Source organism: Pseudorca crassidens, chromosome 19 (assembly GCF_039906515.1).
Source record: "Pseudorca crassidens isolate mPseCra1 chromosome 19, mPseCra1.hap1, whole genome shotgun sequence".
Lineage (NCBI taxonomy): Eukaryota > Metazoa > Chordata > Mammalia > Artiodactyla > Delphinidae > Pseudorca > Pseudorca crassidens.
The window spans coordinates 33721243-33730681 of NC_090314.1; the positions used below are offsets into that span (position 1 = coordinate 33721243).

Here is a 9439-nt window from a genome sequence, read left to right on the forward strand (position 1 = left end):
CACGTCAGCCATCCAGGGCTGAAGCTTCTTCGCTTAGGTGCTTCCTGAGCACCTGGGGGTCAGGCACGGTGTGCAGCCACGGGTGAGTGGAGGGAGTGTGGGCAGGTCAGGTTCAGATCACCACTCCAGCACGTCCAGCCCATGCAACCTTGAGCCACGTATATAATCCTCTGCTTCCCTGGCTGTCAAACGAGTATAAGTGTTCCTCCCTCAAAAGATTGTGAGAGAATAAATGGAAACAGGATATGTCAGCTGCTGGCTCACAGTAGAGCCTCAGTATCAGCCCCCTCTCCTCGATCCCGGCCTCCTGGAGACTCAGGTGCGCCGGGACGTTGGAGCTACGGACCCGCCCCACAGGGTAGCAGCTTAGTCGGGAGGGTCACCACCCGAGGTCCAGGGGCAGTGCCGGGGCCTGGGACATAGCGTGGGGTGCAAGCCCTGTCCCAGGAGGTTTCCTCCGCTAATGTTTCTTACAGTTTCCAGGTTCCAATAAGTTCCCATTTGCGTTCTGTAGCTGCGCCTGCCCCCGAAGGCCAGATGCATTTGATATTTGTAATGCTCTGTGGTTCTATAATCTCACTAATCCAGGCAATGGAAATTTGCTTAACAGATTTGCATGCTGTTTTCAGATTGTATTGTTCTTCCCCCTCGCAGTGTGTGTGAGCATGAATGTGCCTGAGCCCACTTACTCGCTTGTCCCTTCCATTTGGAAAACAGAAAATCGGCCAACCTCACCATCTTGGAGTCAGTTTGATTTTGAGCTGAGGTGGGAGTGTCTGCTGTCCCAGGTCATGTCCCTGTCGGGAGAGCCCTGCCTCCCGAGCTGTGCTGGGGAGAACAGAACAAGGGCAGACGGTCTGGGCACCAGGGCAGCCCGTCCCTGACCCTGGTGTTAGAAGTCCTCCATCCCCACCTCAAACGCACGTCTGTGCACTCTCATGCATGCACACACACTCTCCACACACTCACACTCACACACACACAAACACACACACACACTTCTGCCATCCCAGGCCTGTGCGGTCCGGGTCCTTGTTGAATTCCACTCCCGAGCCAACATCACTTAAGGCAGTAGTTTGATAAGTCAAATCCCCTCGGATCAGCTGTAGTACCAAATCCAGAGTAGTATTATTCAGCTTAGAGCTGCATCAATTTGGGAGACTGTCTGTCACCACGTAGAACACAGCTCATTTCCATTGTCAGTGCCCAGAAAGACAGACCCTATTTGTTCATGAAAACCTCGGTCTCTGACCTGTGTGCCGTGATGGTTTCTGAAATAAGCACATCGTCACGTTTGGTCTGCACGGGCCTTGCTTTCTCCCCAGCTGGAGCCGTTGGGACTGTGGACAGAGACACTGTTATCTTTGCTCGCTGGGGCTCAGGGCAACAGTGCCCATCGTTTTCGGCGCAAGCCCCCCTTTCCTATCACCCACCCACCCCTGTGAATCTGGCTCTCAATTTTCCCCTGGGTGAGCGGACAGGCCGGGGGTGGGGAGTCGGGGCTGGGAAGGATGTCATTCTGGCCCCTCGTGGCACGGTGTCTCAGAATTACATATTCATGCTGGCAACCACAGTCTAGTCCTAGAGATAATTTCCTTTCCCAGAATATGACAATCTGTTCCCATGTATAGTGTGCTGATGACCTTAACAATTGTGCAATTTTAGGGACCTTTGATTGCAACGGCCTTTACAAATGGATACCATTGAGCAGGTGCTTTCGTTGCCATCTCACTCTGAGGTATTACCTTCTCTGCCACGTGTCTCGCCCGCTGGGCGTGTCCGTACATGTATGCGCCCTGGGCATGCAAGTACGCACGGCCCTGGTCTCCTCACGTCCACATCTCTCCTTCCTCCTTCTGGACCCCTTTTCAGGGGGGTGGGGGGCAAAACAATCCAGTCTTTTAATCTCTCATCCCTCCTCCAGCTTAAAGCATGACCCCACTTTTTTTCTTTGATTCTTTTGATTCCTTTTCTTTATCTTTCCCACCCCTCATCTTTCTCTGTCTTGAAATACAATCAAGAGTATGGGAAACTGGAAGGAGATTTTGTGCTGTGCCCGTCCCAGGGGGACGGAGGCAGGGAACCGCTGGGCTTCTGCCAGGCCTGGAGGTGGGAGGGCGGGCAGGATCCTGCAAGCTGGCCTTGTGGGTTGCTGGGCCCTTTCAGCTCCCCAGAGCTCGCTGGGCTCGGCCAGTGGGGTTCATGCAGTCAAACAGCCAGACTCCATCTTTTAGTGAAAAGAAAACATTTTTGCCAGTAACTGCTGAGTAATTATCCAGATTACCCGCACGAAAAGCAAATTAAATTAACGACATCACCTGCGTTAGGTGGATTTGGATCCCTGCCAGTTTCCTAACCTTTTAAACTGAGCTCAAGTTAATTAAACATTTTTTAAATCACTTTGATGGGGATATGGAAGGGGTGGAGTGGAGGAGAGGGGAGTTGGGGCAGTCAGTGAGGGAGCCTCTTGCCACGTTCTCACTGAAAATGAGTATCCATCATTCTCGGGAAGGGCACCAAGGAGAGCGGTTCTCTCGTGAGACCTAAACGTGACCCGTGTTAGCGAGTTAGTCTGAAGTCTTGAGACATGAGTCGATTTCTTTGGAAGAGAGAGGGCGACAGCCAAGGCCTGGGAATGGGTCCCACTCATAGAATCCCAGCTGGGGCGTGAACGCCTTTCACTCCAGGAGCTGGGACGTACAGGAACAAGGCCGGAGACGGATTTGCCACTTTGGTTTGCAGTCAGCAGGATGCCCCTCGTGTAGAGGGCTGCTTCGGGCCCCTGAGCCAGCCAGGACTCAGTAGGGTGGGCCCAGCTGGGGGACCAGGTGGAGCTGAGCTCCATAAATCTCTTGAATTTCTCTAATATTGCTGCTAAGGAATCACCTCAACTAACGCAACTGCCTCTCTTAACCAAATAAACCCCGTGTGTGAATTCTCCCCACCCCTCGCCTACACTTCCCTTCCAGCACTGACCCAGCCATCGCTGGCCGGCCGGAGCCAGAGGCCACTAACAGTGTGAAGGAGAGCTACTCACGACTAATTAAGCTGGGTCTGGGGGCCCCAAGGGAACTAAGATTCCTCTGAGAGCAAGGCAGACTGATGTACCCGAGAACGCTGGGGATGGAAAGTGGCACCAGCCCTTTGTAGAATCAGTTGATGAGGGGATTGAACAACCACCAGCGCTTCTTCCCTCCCTCCCCTGGAAGTGGAGGGTGGTGTAGGTTTCCTCCCATCTCCTCCCCACACCCTCCAAGGCCTCTGCAGTGTGTCCATGGGGGTCGGGGGAGGGCCGAGGCTGCCCCCAGCGCAGCCTCCCTCATCCACCTTTAGGACTCAGAAGGATGGAATAGATGAGAGTGGAGGTAACCACCTGCCCCCCTCCAAAATGATTAAGTGGGCCAATCGAGTCACATGGCCGCACCAAAACACACACTTTGTCCCCAACAGAGGTGACCCTCAGACATTTGGTACCATCCATGAAGGAGGGGCCCAGGCTCACAGTCATTCAGGCAGATTCGATTGGCAAGTCTGTGAATCCCGGGCCTGTTTTTATTTCCTAGAACCAAAGCTGATTATTTGTTGTGAATGTTTTTATGTGTCCTGACCTTGAGTCTTTGGTATGTAATAGGATTTTTTTTAGTAGAAATTAGCATTTTCAGTTATTGACAGTCATTGATGGGTATCTCATAAAGACAGAAGTTTTTAAACATTAAGCTTTGAAAACAGAAGCTTAACCAGAGCTGCCCTCTCCCCAGCAGCAGGTGTGGCTCCGATGTCACAGCTCAGGCTGTGACCCCAGTCAGCGGTTAGCCTGGCCATTTTCCAATGTCCTCAGTAGCCCAATGTAGCCATACTTTGAAAGCTCTAGTTAAGCTGGGACGAAGTGAGAGAGTGGCATGGACATATATACACTACCAAATGTAAAATAGATAGCTAGTGAGAAGCAGCCGCATCGCACAGGGAGATCAGCTCGGTGCTTTGTGACCACCTAGAGGGGTGGGATAGGGAGGGTGGCAGGGAGACTCAAGAGGGAGGGGATATAGGGATATATGTATACATATAGCTGATTCACTTTTTTGTACAGCAGAAACTAAGACAACATGGTAAAACAATTATACTCCAATAAAGATGTTAAAAAAAAAAAGAAATAGGAAAATGATAAAAAATAAAAAGTTGGAGTAAATGGTATGCTTGCCTGACATTTCTTCTTTCTCCTCCCACCCCCACTTTTTGTTCTCTTCTGGACACCCTCGACCTTCTATACCCTGCAGAGCATACCTGGATGTCCAGGCAAGACTGGGCGAAGTTTCTGAGTGGCCCTTTGTTTAGGTGATGTCATCAGACCTGTTCCCCCACCAGCCTCACTCCCCATCCCAACCAGAGATGGCTCACTTCGGATCGAGGGTTGACTGCATCTCATCATCTCATGAATCTGCTGTAATATAAGACAACAGCTTTTAAATGTGTATATATCCCATGATTTTGGTTTTGTTTTATTTTTGTTTTTCTTGATGGTTTCCCTCCCTCTTCTCTCTTCCCCCTTCTCCTTTTAAATCTCTTCAGATCACATTTGGTAGTGATTTTGACTTAGTGCAGTAGTCATATAGCTTTAATATCTAGTTAAAAGCTAACCATAGTATAATTGTTATATTAAGGTATTATTTTTTTCTTAAAAAAATTTTTTTTTGCTTGTTTTAATTCTGTTCTCACTTTTCAAGGATGCTGAGATGGTAATATTACTCTCAATATTTTGGTACCAATTCTGAGACTGTATGGATTTTCAGGTGGAATTTGAGCACACACAGAAGCGAGGTTGTGAAATATGGAGCGGGAGGTGGGCGTCAACTTTCTACTTTGCATTGTATAAGAAGTGAGATGTAGTAGGCTAATTAACAGACTATAGCGGTTCTTTTTTGTGCTGTCTCTTTGTTAACCTAAGTATATCTATTTTCGGCAATAAGGTAAGGACGACGATGTTTTGAGTGTCCTCCTTTTCTATAAGTGCTTTTTTTCTGTTGAAAGAGGTGATATTATAAGGTTTTTTGCAGTTGTGAATTCTAAAAAAAGAAATGTTGTAAATACAATTCCATTAACTACATAGAAACTATTAAGAAAGAGAGAATCAAAAATATTTTTGTGAGGGAGTCGGTCCCCGGCAGTTTGATGCTCTGTGGATGGAGGAGGGGAGTAACAATAAACCAAGTCAGTGACTGAGACCGAAGAACACCCAGCTGCCAGGCCGACCCCACGACAAGTTAGAACACTGGTTAGCTCCTCTTGTCTGTGTGATAGACCTAAGAACTGTATTAGTGTCATACCAGCATATTAACCTCTCGTCTGTGCACAGCTTCCAACGTTACCGTCTAGTTAGATTTTTATTTAAAATATGAAAAACTGCTTTTCCCAAGACGTTTTTTAAAAACAAAGCTACAATTTTAATATTTAACATATTTAATGTTTCAAAGCACACCTGTTTGGCTTGGGTGGGGCGGGGTGGGGGGACATTCTTTTTCAGTCTTAATTTTTAAATATTTGATCATTTTCTATCGTCCAATCATTTCAGCACCTCCAAAGGTCCCTAGGACACTTTGCCTCTCTTCTTCCCCTGTTCCCCATCCGCCCCCAACTCTGGGGGCCCGTGGGCCAGGAGTGGATAAGCCTGCATTAATGAAACCTTTTCTCCATTCACTTTCTATTTACCAATTAGGAAAGCAATCTTTCGGTTTTGTTTCTTTTCTTTTTTTTTTTTTTTTTAATACCTCAGTGCTGCAAGTATCACCAGAGAGGCTATGGAAGAATTTTTTTTTAATTTATTGTAGATGTAAACAGAATTTAAAAAAATAAAAAGTATAAACATCGCTGCACTGTGACTGGTGGGAAAAACTGACCGTTTCCTGTTTGCACATGTTGAACATTTGGCTGTTATAATATATGGTCCTCAGATGGGGAAAGATACTTATGATGAAGGATATTTTTTAATTTAACTTTTTTTTAATGTTGGTCATAGGTCGGCAACAGCAACTATAGAAGTACAACTCAATAGATGGCATTAAAACCTATTGTAGTGTGGATATATATTTTTTTCTTTTTTAAAATGTGATATTGACGTTTTATTAATATTTTTTAAATTGTTACGTTTATAAATTTGGTACTTAAGGCACAGCCAGTATGAGACACTGAATGCGACATTTATTATAAAGAGCTGCTGCACTCCTATTTTTATAAATTTTACTAACAAAGTAGACTAATGTAGACATTCACAGACATGGTAGGGTAAAATCATCTTCAAGCAAAAGGCTCCAAAATGCTAACTCAGAAAGAAAGAAAAAAAGCCTTTTTCAATTTTAATTAAACAGCAACATTTTTTTAAAAAAAAAATCACGTTCTTTGTTTTTTCCAATAAAATGTTAGGTTGTTTGGTGAGGGGTTTTTTTTTGTTTGTTTTTCTTTCTTTTTTTATTTCCAAACAACCAGGCTAAGTAAAATGCTGGGCGCTTTTAAAACATCAAAACTTGTTCAAGTAATAAAATAACAAAATAGAAGTTTTATTTAAAAAAAAACAAAATACGAAAAAAAAAAAGAGACAATAAATTCCCAGAAATTCAGTGTCTAGACTAGGGAATTTAATTACTATTTTGTCCATGTTGATGATGTACTGTACTACCCTTCCTTTCTCTGCATCCCCCATCACCTCATAGAAGACTCTTTGTTGATCATTGTCTGTTAATAATGTATAAAATGGCTATCTTGTAAGCGTGCTGTCCTGGTACTAGTGTAGTGACTTTTTTTCTCCTCTTTCTTCTAGTACATATTGATAGGTATAAGGTAATTAAGGTTTAAAAAAATTAGACATAGTTATTCAGATTTAGGACCAGTAAGGATAGAACTTTCTCTTATTTATGAAAAAAATGCTAATAATTTGGGGGCAGTTTTTTCCTTTCATTTTGTTTTTCGATTTCAAGTTTTAATTTTATTTCTGCTGATCTGATGTGGTTTCAGCTAACCCAAGGTCTCACGATGTTCAGATGCCGGTAGACTCTACGGCGTTTTGTAGATTCCCACCCCACCCCCCAGCTGTGAAGGGGTGTGCCATACTACCTTAAATGCTAACGCTAGATATGCAAAACTGGATTTTTTTAATTTATTTTTTAAAAGAGGAAGGCATGGTATATTAAAATGATTTTACTAAGAGAAAAAATATTTTTTTAAGAATGCTCAGAAGAAATTGATAATCTGTGTGAATATGTTTTAGATGTTTATAATACCTTTTGAAGAGACCCAGTAGCCCATAGCACAAATCTCGTGGAAATCTGATATGTTTTAATGTGGCTACCTAGGTTAAGGTTCACGTTAGTCCCCCACTCATCTAGAAGTCCATTTTGGAAGATTTTTGTAAATTATTTTAGCACTGACGTTCAGCCTTGTCTTTGTTTCAGTTAAGCTCAGTGGCGAACATGGGAACTACCTTTCACCTTCCCTGGGGGAGAAACCCTCTTGGCTGATGGCTTTTCCCCGGAATCATAAAGTAGCCACCGGGTGACTTTCTGGCTTCTAGATCCATCTGCCTGGGGCCCCCAAACTCCTCTCCTCCCACACAGAGGAGAGTGAGTTGCGTAAGCTCCTGGACCCATTCCTGGTTCTACCTGGACGTGGAGTTGGTGGGGACGACCAAGTTCCAGGTCTCCTCTCCAGGAGCTTCCACCCACCTGGCTTGTGGCCTTCCTCACACCCACTGGGAAAACCAAACAGCCTCGCTCTCTATCCCAGTCGCTCATCGGCTTGATTCAAACGAAGTCCCAACAGGCCTTTATGTTCCTATCCTTCATAACCTTCATCTTAATTTGAACTCGTAGCTTGGACTTTAAGGTAGCATGGCTCTATTGCTGTCGATTTAATGTTTCACTGCACAGCAATTCACAGCCAGTGAATGTTACACACATCTTGCTAGACTAGTATAAAAATCATTGGGTAATTGTTGGTTCTAATGACCTGAAAGGTGTTCAGTTTTTGTTTTCAATTTTGTTTTGTTTCTTGGGCTTTTTTTTTTTTTTTGGTTCTCTTTTCATTTGGGGATTAAAAAAATTTTTTTTTTCTTTTTTTGGTTCCAAATAGAAAAGCAAAACCTATTTTGATCTTTAGTGCAAACGAGGGCTAGGGACTTAGCCACCACCCCACCACACTGCTTCATTCTGCCATTCACTCACTGCAGCATAATCAAGAATAAAGCAATATAGTTTACTATATTTTTTTTATTGAAGGTCAGCCATGCTTTCTGTATTATATTGCATATGAAATTGTTTACAAAAGAAACACTAACATACTTCTCTTTATCAGTTGGGAGTGGCGCGCAGGGACAGAGGGAGGCTGGGGGGTTGGGTGGGGCAGGGAAGAGTTTTTTGCTTTCTCTAATGTGCTTGGCAAGCCAGGCTACCTGCCAAGGAAGGCTGAAGCAGGGTGGGGGGTGTTGAGAGCAGAGGGACAGATGCAGGCAAGCACATGGAAGAGAGATGCTGGCAGGCTTCCCCCATCCCCCTGCTCCAAACAGAAAAGAAGCAGAAGTCAGCTCAGCCCGGTCCTGGGCACCGACACTACACAAGGAGACGCTGTACGTTAAGCAATACTTTAATACTGTATATGTTTGTTTTCTTTTTCTTTCTTTTTTTTTTTTAACCAAAAAAAAAAAAAAAGTAAGTAAACTAAAACAAAAATATATACGTAGAACCCACCCCTCTGGGGAAGCAACCTTAATCCAAACACTTGGCTATCAAATGATCAGAATGTATTGTCTCAGACAAGAGTTTGTTTCCAGGAGGCAGGGGCGTGCGGGGGGAGGGGAGGGGGATGGGGACTGAGAGACAAAAGTTTCAGAGCCTTCCAGAAGGCTCTCTGCTACTGTATTCTGTACATACTGTACCATCCTGTGTGGAATCTGTGCGTGTCCTCTTGAGTAGCGTGGGCTAGCCAATCTGCCGTTCATGGTGTATTGTAAACTCGGAATTCCATATGTAATAGGATGCAAGTCTAAGCGTTTCATGTGGACATCAATGTGTCTAAATAAAACTTTCCCTAGCACTGTGGCTGACCTCACCCTTACTTTTATACTTTAGTATGAAACTGATGACAACTTTGGTAGTGAGTATTTTTTTTATATATATACATATATATGTATCTATATATATATATCTCAAGCATCTTTCAGGTCTTTGTGTGTGGCTTTCTTAAAGCCCTGTTGTAAAAAATTACTATGTGGATGGCAGTCTCTCACATCACAGATGTGGAAAGTATAATTTTATATTTGTATTTTCAAATAAATAAGTTTGTGAAAGGTTTCCATCCTCTACTGTGGTCCAGAAATCAATGTGTTTGTCTGACAAAAAAAAAATAAAATAAAATAAAATAAACTGTTTTGAACAGAGTTGTTTGGTGTTCTTTCACA

General features: G+C 44.1%; 1 protein-coding gene across 10 annotated transcripts in view; it reads left to right on the plus strand.

The window, feature by feature from the left end:
- The window catches only part of MSI2 (musashi RNA binding protein 2), a 389103-nt gene extending 380392 nt beyond the window's left edge, over positions 1 to 8711 (plus strand). For 4 of the 10 annotated variants that reach the window (XM_067715512.1, XM_067715515.1, XM_067715514.1 and 1 more), the window contains 2 exons: positions 1666 to 1738; positions 4275 to 8711. In XM_067715512.1, the coding sequence (XP_067571613.1) occupies positions 1666 to 1707 (42 nt within the window). In that variant the 3' untranslated portion in view covers positions 1708 to 1738; positions 4275 to 8711. The remainder of the gene's footprint in view (positions 1 to 1665; positions 1739 to 4274) is intronic. The other 6 variants (XM_067715513.1, XM_067715517.1, XM_067715518.1 and 3 more) reach the window with 2 other exon arrangements.
- The last annotated feature ends 728 nt before the right edge of the window (positions 8712 to 9439 follow it).